We start from the raw sequence: 13,415 nt of genomic DNA on the forward strand, positions 1-13,415 counted from the left end.
ACCGAACCGCTCTCCTCAAAGAGCGACCGGCGGGAGCGGAGCGTCCTTAACGGCAAACGCTCGCAATGCTCACAGTCTGCTCCCTCGAGAGCAAACTGGGCATGCTGAACTCCCAAACAAACAACACAAAGATCATGTGTATCCCCGCTCGTTAAATAACGCGAGCAGGGAGGAACACACTTTCTAAACTGCTGTTCGTCCGCCATAATCTCTCAATATATATATATATAGGGATAAATTGTTTGTGTGGTGCAGGGTATGTAAGACAGACAATATCACACAGGGACAGATTCACATGTAGCGCGACTGAAAGCACAGAAGCTAATGCGCTTGTGTTTTTGGGGTGCTTTATAGTTTCCTGGTCGATGACGTCACCCGCCTATGACGTTTCATCTCTCCATTGGGCTGATTCCATACGTGCTTCATGACGCACAACGCAGGGGCGTTCCCGCAGCGTTTGACGCAGCTCGAAGTTCCCTTGAAAGGGAACTGACTTTATACATTTACTAAAAATGCATTAAGTCAGAAAGCTTTAGTATTATCTGTATTTAATACAGTGACATTTAGACAATTTAAAGCATGGCTTAAATGTCAAAAACATTACACTAATATTCAAAATTTTGTGATCATCAATGTTGCATTTATATGATCATGCAGTAAAAACAGCAATCTTGTGAAATATATGATTTTAAATAAAGTGTAATACAATAAAATTTATTCATGTGATCAAATTTCCGCATCACTCCAGTCTTCAGTGTCACATGATCCTTCAGAAAACATTCTCATATGATGATTTGATCCTCAATACACATGAATTAATATGATCAATGTTGAAAACTGTTTTTTAAAAGTTTTTTTTTTTATGAATAGAAAGTTCAAAAGAACAGCATTTATTTTAAAAAGATTTTTGTGGTAACAAAGTTAAAGTCTTTGTAAATTTTTTGATCAATTCGATGTGTCCTTGCTGAATAAAAGCATTATTTTCTTAAAAAAGAAATAATAAAAAAAAACTTCCTGAGCCCAAACTGTATTGCAGCCATTTTAAGTATCCTATATCAATCCAGTTCTGCTCAGTGTTCTCTACATGTTTACCTTGTACTACTGTAACCCACAGCTCTTCCTCTTATTCTACTCATGTCCTGCACACTGCTGACAGCAAGAGAATGAGTCCTGAGGAATGGTTTATTCCCATGGTACGATGTTTGAGCCTTTCTCTGTATCAACCTCTTTGCAAAATCAAAACCATGGTATGAAGTTATGGAATTCATGCTTCCATTAGGAATGCTCCTTCACTCAGGGCCGGTTCTAGACATTTGGAGGCCCTAGGCAAAATATATGTTGGAGGCCCCCCGCCACGCCCTCCTCCCCTCCACCTTTTTGAATTCACGAGTTCACACTCACACTTGGTAAAACACTGAAAGGTCATGTAAGAGGAGGCAGTGCCTACACTTCGCTGTGATTGGCTGATTTTAAACTGAATTCCATGGCTGTGATGTTCATGAAACCTACTTTGTTTACAGCCGATTGAGAATGATAAGAACATTTGTGTATTAATATGATTAGCTAAACATTAGAAGTAGCAAATAAAATGTACACTTCATTCTGTATAACTGTAGTTATTATTTCTGAATCAACACAAAAAAGTTATGCAACAGTAATGGTTGATTGTTGATGGTGATAAAGTAAATGCTACACCATCAGTGATTAATAGTCAGTACACTGTTCTGTCAGTGAGCTCTATCTTAGCAGTTCCTCATGTACTTTCATCTCTACTTTCATCTTGAGTGCTTATATAGGGTTTAATTTTAACCAGGAACTCCCCAACAGCCGCCTCTTCCGCCAAGAAAACCACAAGACCAATCGGGCATGTGTCATCGCTTTACACTGTGTGATGTCTGAAAGCAGATGAGTACATGACGAACACACCAAAACTGATGCCGCTCTCTGTATAGTGACCCCAGATTATGATGTTTTGATGAATCCTTCACATTTTACTAAGTACATATTGTCACTGTTGCTGGTGTAAACATCCACAGTAACCACAATCACCAGATTTGTATTCACCATCTTGTGAACAAAGTGAGTGGTACTTGAGGTTATAAATTATGTTAGGGATTTTTTTTATGTGGTGTTTGAGTGGTTTTCAGTGCTGGCGATGGTGTTCTTGGTTATGTCTAGGGTTTTCTAGGTGGTTGCTAGTCTCTATGATGTTCTGGTCTGTAAATATGACTTGGGTCACTTGTAACCTTTGGGATATTTTGTGCATGTTTTATCGTCCAGCAGGTGCAGTTTGTAAATCTAATAGATTAGAACAATATTAGTATCTTCCTTTAACAAGCTGCATTTTTTGAGATATCATTCATGTCAATAGCACAAAACGACATGTTAATTAATACTAATATTTTATTGAAATCCACAAGTATGAGCAATAGTTACAGAGATGCTATTTATAAGCACTGGCTGTGTCCATTTGACAAGACTGGACATTATCACAGTTATGGTTGTGTATTTGCTGTTTACTCAAGAACAAAACTGCTTCCTGTTTTCATTCAGGTTATTGACCTTTTGCACATCCTCTGTGAGAGGCCTAGAAGAGGAGAACCATATATTTAAAGGGTTAGTTCACCCAAAAATGAAAATGATATCATCATTTACTCACCCTCATGTCATTCCAAACCAGTAAGACTTTCGTTTATCTCTGACAATGATGTTCTGATAATGTTCCCAACTCAAAGGATTGGTTTTATCCCGCAGGACAATACTCCACACAGCCATACCAATCAAGGTGTGGATTGAGGACCATCAGATCAAGACCCTGTCATGGCCATCACAACATCCAGACCTGAACCCCTGAAAACCTCTTGAATGATCAAGAGTAAGAGGGATGGTCACAATGCATCAAACAAAGCCGAGCTGCTTGAAAGTTTCCGCCAGGAGTGGCATAAAATCGCCCAACAGTAATGTGACCGACTGATAGGGAGCATGCCAAGACGCATGAAAAATATGATTGGAAATCACGGCTATTCCACAAAATATTGATTTCTGAACTCCTTAAGTTAAAACATTAGTATTGTGTTGTTTAAAAATGAACATAAACTTGTTTTCTTTGCATTATTCGAGGTCTGAAAAGAAAAATCTTTTTTCATTATTTTGACCAGTTGACATTTTCTGCAAATAGGTGCTCTAAATGACAAAAATTTTATTTGAAATTTGGAAGAAATGTTATCAAAAATGTATTTTTTAAAACGTATACATGTAAATAGTAAATATAGAGAAACTGCTAATTTGAATAGTAAATATAGAGAAACTGCTAATTTTACAGTGTTTTTTAAATTTATATATATATACATTTATGGTCATTAAGTTTAAAGGTACAATATGTAAGATTTTTGTAATAAAATATCCAAAAAATCACTTGCACAGTGTGATATATTTTCTGCAGTTGTATACTTAATATCCCAAAATTTCCCAAAGATTTTTAATTTCAGAGAAATTCCAATTTTAAATAATGGCTCGTCCCTGGTCATTGTCGCCTGTCAATGACGTAATATCCGCGTTATCCCTGGTTTCCACTTGTACTGCCATAGTTGGCGACAGACGTGGACAACTGTGTTGCGTCTAGCGGCGCGCTCATGCTGTTGTTGCTTCGTTCAAACATTATGGACAATGGTTAGCAGACTTTGGGAGCCGAGAGCTCCACGTCTGCGACTAAGTTCGACTTGACAGAGACGCCACTCTTGCATGTACTTTATTAGACAGGTGAGCAAATGTAGGCCTACATAAAACAAATCAATGTTATATAGCTCAAAATGATGAAATGTTAGAATATGATTAGTATGTTCTATTGTTGATCTAGCTTACTGCTAGTGTCAGCCAACAAACTAACACATAGAATAACATTATAACTTTCAACACACTCAAATGCTGTTAAGTATGATAGTGTAACGTTAGACCAAGTGAAACAGCGCTGCGTTACCTCACAAGTTTAATTGGTCAAATGAACTGACCCGTGTGAGTAGTAATTCAGCACTTGCATTTGGTAGAATGAAATGTCCCCATTCCTTTATATCACGCTGATATCTGTCTCTTATTAGCATTTTAACTCATTTAAATAATATTACACACATAATCAACAGTTTCAGTCATACATATATGGCAACAGCGCCTTCTACAGGCACTCAGCTTTCTTAACCCTTGTGCATCCTTATGGACATTTTTGTCTTTTTCAGTTTTTCAAATCCCTTTGCCTGTGTTAATGCTAACTGCATACATTTTGGCACAAGTGTGTACATTCATTGGAATGACCAGATGGTGCCATTTTCTCAGGTTTGGTCTATTAAACAAATGCTCACTATACAATACTTTATTCCTGTTTTCTGCTTCTGCATATTATAAAGCCAATTCTATAAATTATGCAGCTATAGGTGTGTTGGTATGGATGTTAGAGTTTAGTTTGGTTAGTATGTGTGTAACAAAAAAAATTGTGTGTGTGTGTGTGTGTGATATTTGAGAGAAAAACTCTACTCTCCCTGTGTACTTTACCCAGTACTCACACTTGCAGTCTGGGTTATTCATACATAGAATGGTAAATTGATATTTGAGCAATATACTAAGAGATCCTGTTCTGACTGTAAGTGCCTCGTTGCAACAAACCCCGGTTACACCTTATTACGTTGGTCCACTTCAGACATTTTAATATATACAAGTAACTTTGCAACTACATGTCAAGTATCTTGTAGTTGACATTTAGTTGCAAAGTTACTTTTAGTTAGTAGAATGTCTAAAGTGGACTATTGAAATAGCCAAACCTCTTAAGTTAAGAAAACCAGAAGAACTGACTACAAAAGTTTATCAGGCACATTCATTTGCATAATCAAATCTGAGGCTCTTTTAAACAACTGAATGTGTTTAACATTAGTATGTACACTACATTTAGAGGAAATAGAAGTGTAAGGTTTAAGATATATACAAATCTAACAGACACACATGCATGTGCACACATGTGCAGGTAGTTTATTTAACAAATTTAATTATAAAAAGTTTGCCATTTAAAAAGCTTGCAATTTCTGCAACCAGTTACCACCATTTCAGTCTAAATACAGTTTTAAACTGTAAACCTTTAAACCTTTGTGGGTGTTTTTAAAAAAAATCTGATTACAAATGTTGGTTTGCAGTTATTGATGAACTTATATTTACGTGAAAGAAAAAGACATTTTTTGTTTTCCACAGAAAATTTTTGAGGTGAATGTAGTTTTTTTTTTGTTGCTGACTTTTGACCTTTTTGGATGTCATAACTTCCAAGAAGTTCATTGTGTATCAGGTGTGGTAACATTCAAATGTAATTTAGCGATAAACGATAGAAGTGTAAAAATAGTTATGCAACAACCTTTAAAATATTAAGCAATCAGGTGATATACTGTAAATCGCCCGGTATCAGAGATCTGGTAAAAGATAGAGATGAGTTCAGGCAAGGGTTGCCTCGTCCATTGTTTCCACGCAGAATTGGGCAACTTTTAACTTTTACTTCTGTTGCCGCAGGTTATGCAATACTCGTGGTGTGGTTTCTGTTAAGCACTACTTTCTGCTTTTATTTTTACTTCCATGAATTTGTTATTAAAGCCAGTACCATTATTACATGAAAGAACCAGATGAGCGTCAGTTCTAGAAACTCTTTTGGCCTTTCATATTGTAGATTAAGTCTTAAGGTTCTAGTAGTCTGTGTCTTCAACCATCTGTCATTATTCAGTCAGTATGAAGCTCTGTCAACATCCTCTTCTGCTCTGTGAGTATTGTTTTTCTCTGTATGTATTCTTTCGCTGTATGTCAGTGGATTTTACATTACATTATATTTATACATATGACAGACACCTTTATCCAACATAAAACTTCACTAAGGCACTGGATTTCAAAACTGCTTCCAGAATAAATGGACTGATGTCATTTAGACGCAATGCAGCAAAAATGTTTTTTCTCGTGTTGAATTTTTTTGCATCTTTTCAATGTTCTATTTAATTGATTTACTTTCAATATGGTCCTGTGGTTGACAGTAATTGCAAATACATTTATCCCGGCAGTGATGTCAACATTCAGTTGCTTATACACTGGTTAAAACAGTGCATATTTTTTGCACTTTTTTGAGTAGATCCTTTAAAAGCTTTATTCCTTTGAAAGAAATCTCTTTGTATGAAATAGTGAGCAAATAAATCTATGCTGGCCTAAACCTAAAATGACTAAGACTGAAATAGTAATACTAAATTAAGAAGCCCAGCCTTGTAGTAAAATGCACAAGCACACACACACACACACACACACACACACACACACACACACACACACACACACACACACACACACACACACACACACACACACACACACACACACACACACACACACACACACACACACACACACACACACACATATACACGTGTATAACAAGCACACACACACACACACACACACACACACACACACACACACACACACACACACACACACACACACACACACACACACACACACACACACACACATATGTGTGCTTGTTATACAGGTCCTTCTCAAAAAATTAGCATATTTTGATAAAGTTCATTATTTTCCATAATGTAATGATAAAAATTAAACTTTCATATATTTTAGATTCATTGCACACCAACTGAAATATTTCAGGTCTTTTATTGTTTTAATACTGATGATTTTGGCATACAGCTCATGAAAACCCAAAATTCCTATCTAAAAAAATTAGCATATCATGAAAAGGTTCTCTAAACGAGCTATTAACCTAATCATCTGAATCAACTAATTAACTCTGAACACCTGCAAAAGATTCTTGAGGCTTTTAAAAACTCCCAGCCTGTTTCATTACTCAAAACCGCAATCATGGGTAAGACTGCCGACCTGACTGCTGTCCAGAAGGCCATCATTGACACCCTCAAGCAAAAGGGTAAGACACAGAAAGAAATTTCTGAACAAATAGGCTGTTCCCAGAGTGCTGTATCAAGGCACCTCAGTGGGAAGTCTGTGGGAAGGAAAAAGTGTGGCAAAAAACGCTGCACAACGAGAAGAGGTGACCGGACCCTGAGGAAGATTGTGGAGAAGGACCGATTCCAGACCTTGAGGGACCTGCGGAAGTGGACTGAGTCTGGAGTAGAAACATCCAGAGCCACCGTGCACAGGCGTGTGCAGGAAATGGGCTACAGGTGCCGCATTCCCCAGGTCAAGCCACTTTTGAACCAGAAACAGCGGCAGAAGCGCCTGACCTGGGCTACAGAGAAGCAGCACTGGACTGTTGCTCAGTGGTCCAAAGTACTTTTTTCGGATGAAAGCAAATTTTGCATGTCATTCGGAAATCAAGGTGCCAGAGTCTGGAGGAAGACTGGGGAGAAGGAAATGCCAAAATGCCTAAAGTCCAGTGTTAAGTATACCCACAGTCAGTGATGGTCTGGGGTGCCATGTCAGCTGCTGGTGTTGGTCCACTGTGTTTTATCAAGGGCAGGGTCAATGCAGCTAGCTATCAGGAGATTTTGGAGCACTTCATGCTTCCATCTGCTGAAAAGCTTTATGGAGATGAAGATTTCATTTCTCAGCACGACCTGGCACCTGCTCACAGTGCCAAAACCACTGGTAAATGGTTTACTGACCATGGTATTACTGTGCTCAATTGGCCTGCCAACTCTCCTGACCTGAACCCCATAGAGAATCTGTGGGATATTGTGAAGACAAAGTTGAGAGACGCAAGACCCAACACTCTGGATGAGCTTAAGGCCGCTATCGAAGCATCCTGGGCCTCCATAACACCTCAGCAGTGCCACAGGCTGATTGCCTCCATGCCACGCCGCATTGAAGCAGTAATTTCTGCAAAAGGATTCCCAACCAATTATTGAGTGCATAACTGAACATAATTATTTGAAGGTTGACTTTTTTTGTATTAAAAACACTTCTTTTATTGGTTGGATGAAATATGCAAATTGTTTTAGATAGGAATTTGGGGTTTTCATGAGCTGTATGCCAAAATCATCAGTATTAAAACAATAAAAGACCTGAAATATTTCAGTTGGTTTGCAATGAATCTAAAATATATGAAAGATTAATTTTTTATCATTACATTATGGAAAATAATTAACTTTATCACAATATGCTAATTTTTTGAGAAGGACCTGTATATATATATTCTTCTGTTTTTCCTTATTTTTAATGTATAACACAAGGTACAGTGATTTCAATAGACCTATTGTATACATGAAATCATGTGCATGAAGAAAAACATCAGGTAAAACATAACAGTTTTGCAATTTAGGTTTAATTCATAAAGTATAAGATAAAGTTATAAGCCGTTTTACAGCATTAAGTGTTTGCACTTGATGCGAATAGGACATAGAGTTGTGTAAATAGGCATTAAGAGTTTATTTTCATTCCTCTGTTTGTGATCAGAATTTTGGCTTGAAGTTCCTTAAACAGTTGTCTCTGCAATGGCAGAATCTATCAAATAAATTCACCACCTGCACTCATACAGACGAGCCTCACGTGAAATATGAACATTTGAGCTTTTATGGTGTTTCATAGTAAAGAAGAATATAGGCCACTGTTATAATATGTCTGATGTATAAAAAACAGATCACACTATAATGAGTTTTTGTCTTTGTGTTTTTAGGGCTGATTTCCAACATCTACTCTGGACACACTGAAGGTGATTATATTTGATTTATATATTTCATCTACACTAACTGTTTCAAGCTGATAAATATTAGTGTTACATTTGTAGGACTAAATACTCCTTATTGCCTATTTAACAACGTTACCTTTTTAACATCGTTAATCTATTATTCACAAATTTTGTCTATATTGCTGGAGTCTTGAGATGAGATAGAACAGATGATTTCCGTTTCTGAAGTCTAATATGTTGACTGTATTTCACAACCACTGTCGATTTTCATGGCCGCATGCTAGCCATTTACAGCCTAACAAAGTTGACGTGTCATTAAAAAATTGTAAGTCAGGATGCATGCATCTCTGTAACACTTTTTTTACTATTAAAAAAAAAGGTTTTAGTCCTTATTGGTTTGGTGACAGCAGCACCTACTTGTCAGAAACAATAGTGCTAGTTAATCTAACATCAACATTATTAACAAAAACTGCTGTGGCAACACATGGAGAACAACACTAAAGTCTAACCTGATTTAGCAAGTATGTTTTGTAATCAAGAAACCATATTCATACATTAAAAAACAGCACATTGTTTTCATTGTGAATTGTTATCGTTTTACAGAAATAAAACCCAGAGTGACCATTAAACCTGACAGTCCTGTATTCAGAGGAGAGACAGTCACTCTCAGATGTGACATATGTGATGGAGTCACTAGCTGGCGGTACAACTGGTATAAAGACAGTTCAACCAGTGTTTTCAGTGAAGGACAGGAACACACATTCAGTTTTGTTTCTGAGTCTGACTCAGGTAAATACTCCTGTTATGGGACAGAGACTGAAGGATCACGCAGATCACAACGCAGTGATGAAGTTACACTGACAGTATCAGGTGAGTTTGATCATCTATTCATAAACACACACAAGTTTAACATGTTATTAATGAGCGATGTCTCTATTTCAGTTCCCAGAGCAGTTTTAAGTGTTTCTCCTCAGAAGTGGTTGACTGAAGGAGATCACGTGACTCTGATCTGTGAGGTTAACGGCTCCTCTACAGGCTGGACATTCAGCTGGTTCACTGTAACTGTCTCAGGTCATTTATAATGTGCTTCATCTGAAATAACTGGTTATATTCAAGTGAAAACTATAATTTAATATGTCTGAAACCAGACACAAACTGTATGTAGAGCACATGATTTGATGGCCAACACTTCCATGGGCTCCAATCAGTGAAACCTAGTTTGAGATCCCAAACCCTCATCACCAACATATATAACAACATAAGAGCCATTGATCAAACCCTGAATAAAACAACCTAAACACAATGAGTAATTTGGGTTACACCAATGTAAACCAGTGTATTCAGGTTCAAGTTTTTTAACAAATGTAATGTATAAGGCCCAGTTTAGATAGTAGTTCCCTTTCAGTCGATAACGTCAGACGTAGTCGACTTCGACTGAATGGGGATCGCGTCAGAGAGCCAATGTTCTTTGAGTACTATTGAACGAGCCAATGGAATTGGCGTGCGTGATTCGCATCACACACTCCGCCCCTGCGGCACAGGTATAAATACGGAAGTGGATGCACACACTAGTTGCCTTTCGCTTCGGAGATGATAGTTTGATGTCTCTGAAGAGTGCTGTTGTTTACAACGAGTGAGTGTGTCGGTGTTCTTCAGGAAGACTCTCCCAGTGCTGGTGTTCTACAGCGCGAGTGCAGCAGTGATCGCGAGCTTGGAGCTCTCAACTGCTGATTCTAAAACAAATTCTAAATGTTTGTGTGTGTTGACGGCTGGTTAGAGGGCGGAAAAGTGAGTGGTTCACTGTTTCAGTTCACTGTTCAGTGTTGCCGCGGTCATTCCCGTGTGCACCGGCACTGGTGAAAAAAACACTTCCTGCTCAGCTACTGTTCGGACGCTCTCGCTTACTGCTCCGCGCTTTGCTCTATCGCTTTTATATTTCTATATTTTATCTCCTTTTATCACCTAATTTTAACTTCAGCAAATCAGCACAGTGCTCAAACGTTTGGATTACTACAAAAAAAAAGCAGAATTATTTTATTCAACCAGCCTCCCACTGAAAGCTTACATTCCGGGGAAGAGAAAACACAACTGCCTACATTCATAAGGATAAGAAAATGCCTCCTCTGGAATCTACTTGCTGCTCCAACTGCCACAGACTTTTACAAAGGATTGCAATTCTTGAAACAAAGTTAATTGCGGGACCACCAAACCAGACGGAACACACAACAGAGCTTCGTCATGGACGTCCTCAGCATACAGCCGGTGAGTCCCATGAATCTAGTGCTTCTCGACAGGCCATACTGAGTGTAGAGAAACAAGCCGATCGTTTTACTAATCGATGGCACAAACAGGGTGCGAGATCCAAAGGCACTCGCGACATCAGATTGTCACGAGCATCACATATTACTGCAGTAGCATCCTCTACCCCAAATACGGCTCTGACAAGGACTGCAAACACTGGTCTCCTACCACCGCCTATACATCTTGAGAACAGATTTGAAGTATTAATGAATGAGGAATCCCCAAATTTGATGAATGTGATCACACACAGACAGAATCAGCCAGTAGCTAACACTGATGCTAACTGGGGCTCAAGGTCGAGCAGACAGCGGCACTCAGCTCACAGTGCAGCCGAGCCCAGGACTCTGATAGTGGGCGACTCCGTAATCAGAAACATAAATAGCAGGGATACAACAACGTGCTGCCTTCCACAAGCAACAACATCTGATGTAAACAGGGAACTTCAGAACATTCTGATGAAACATAAGACTGCAAATCGACTCATCATTCATGTGGGGAAGAATGATATTCATAAAGAGCAGTCGGAACTTCTTAAAAAGGATTTCAATGAACTTTTTGAAACACTTAAAAGACTGAAAGTTCAAACATTCATCAGTGGACCACTCCCAGCAAGAGGAACAAACAGGTTTTCACGGTTGCTTGGGCTTAATACATGGCTGCAAAAAACCTGCAATATAAAAGGAGTGAACTTTATTGACAACTTCAATCTTTTCTGGAGTCAGAGGCAACTGTTTCAACAGGATGGCCACCACCCAAACAAACTTGGTTCAAGAGTGCTAAAGGACAATATCTACTTCTCCCTCCGTCATCCTTCTGCAATGTGTGCCAATCCACTCAACCTGAATGGCACACACACACCTGGATACAGTATGAATGACCACAGGATTTCACTTCAGCCCCTGAATGGACATGCGGTTGACACATCACACAAGGACAGTGATAACACCACTCAGCCACAACAACCTCTGCTCACGGACACAATCTCAGCTGAGCCCTGCCCACAGAGCTCACCACAGACAGACTGTGACATACCAGCACTGCTCCAATATACAGCACCCAAGGACGACTTTCTGGAAAACAGCCAGGGAAACCAGGACAGCATATTACAGCCTCCAATAACACCAGAGCAAAAATCACTCTCACCGGAAACATTATCACTCTCTCCAGCATCTCCACTTCTGTGCTTCTCAGAGAAAATGGAACAACTGGTGCATGCTGGAACTAGACTATCCCACTCTTTTGCTGCGAGCCCCCAGATACCAACCAAAAAACGCCAGGCCCCACAACCACCAAAGCCTACGGGCCCAGCTCGCCCTCCCCCTCCTCCTGTGAGAGCTCTTCGGCCTCTGCCACAGCGCCAGGGCCCACACCCTCCTCCGGCGGCTCGAGGTGAACCAAAAACAACTGATACCAGCTCTCAGTGATATGTGTCGGGTCCCCGCTATGATAACAATAACTTTCTCAAATGTTTACAGAACAAGCGGGAACCCAGTGTGCCTGTATCTTTTTCTATTGCTGTTCGATTACATGATAGAAAGTCTAAGGCCTTCAAAAGCCGTACAGCAAACCCATCTAATCTGGTGCCTATTACACGACATACCAAGATTGCTGTGGGGACAAAAAGTAAGACTGTTAAGTTAGCACTTTTAAACATCCGCTCACTTAAAAATAAATCACTTTTAGTCAACGACTTAATAACCACATTCAACCTGGATTTTATGTTGCTAAATGAAACTTGGCTAGAAGAAAGTTGCAGTGCAACAGTCCTCAATGAAACAGCCCCTCCTAACTTTACTTTTATGAGTGTCTGCAGAGCTGTCAGAAGAGGCGGAGGTTTAGCTGCTCTTTATAAAGATGTCTATCAATGTAAGCAAATATCATTTGGGAATTACCCGTCTTTCGAATATCTGGGTATTGTGTTAAAAGGTGCTCCACGCATTTTACTTATTATTGTTTACAGGCCTCCAAAATACTCTCCAGCTTTTGCTGAGAACTTAACAGAACTGTTATCAACAATTTCCTCAGAGTTTGACTGCTTTGCCATTGCTGGAGATTTTAACATCCACATAGATAATGCAGAAAACAATATGGCAAAAGAAATCAAAACTGTTTTAAAAACTTTTGATCTGACTCAGCATGTACATGGAGCCACACATAATCGTGGACACACTCTAGATTTACTTATCAGTAAGGGTCTAAACATTTCATCAATTGTTATTAAGGATGTAGCACTGTCTGATCATTTTTGTATTTTCTTTGATATATTGATCTCTCCTGCCATTGAAGCTAGATCTGTGTCTGTCAAGAAGAGATGCTTAAATGAGAACACTAGTGTACTATTTATGAAGGCTATATCTTTAACACCAAGCATATCTGCTGACTCTGTTGATTTTCTCCTTGATTCTTTTAACTCAAAAGTTAAGAGTGTAATTGATGATATTGCTCCTGT

The 13,415-nt window shown here is 38.9% G+C and overlaps 1 protein-coding gene across 1 annotated transcript in view; it reads left to right on the plus strand.

Annotated features, from left to right (window-relative positions):
• The first annotated feature begins 5,621 nt into the window (after nucleotides 1-5,621).
• LOC143722286 (Fc receptor-like protein 5) overlaps nucleotides 5,622-13,415 on the plus strand; it is a 30,692-nt gene continuing 22,898 nt past the window's right edge. Inside the window, exons 1-4 of the mRNA XM_077213607.1 lie at nucleotides 5,622-5,782; nucleotides 8,654-8,689; nucleotides 9,269-9,535; nucleotides 9,608-9,736. Of these exons, the coding sequence (XP_077069722.1) occupies nucleotides 5,752-5,782; nucleotides 8,654-8,689; nucleotides 9,269-9,535; nucleotides 9,608-9,736 (463 nt within the window). The 5' untranslated portion in view covers nucleotides 5,622-5,751. The remainder of the gene's footprint in view (nucleotides 5,783-8,653; nucleotides 8,690-9,268; nucleotides 9,536-9,607; nucleotides 9,737-13,415) is intronic.

Source organism: Siphateles boraxobius, unplaced genomic scaffold (assembly GCF_051911475.1).
Source record: "Siphateles boraxobius isolate OS27281-9 unplaced genomic scaffold, OSU_SipBor_1 66, whole genome shotgun sequence".
NCBI lineage: Eukaryota > Metazoa > Chordata > Actinopteri > Cypriniformes > Leuciscidae > Siphateles > Siphateles boraxobius.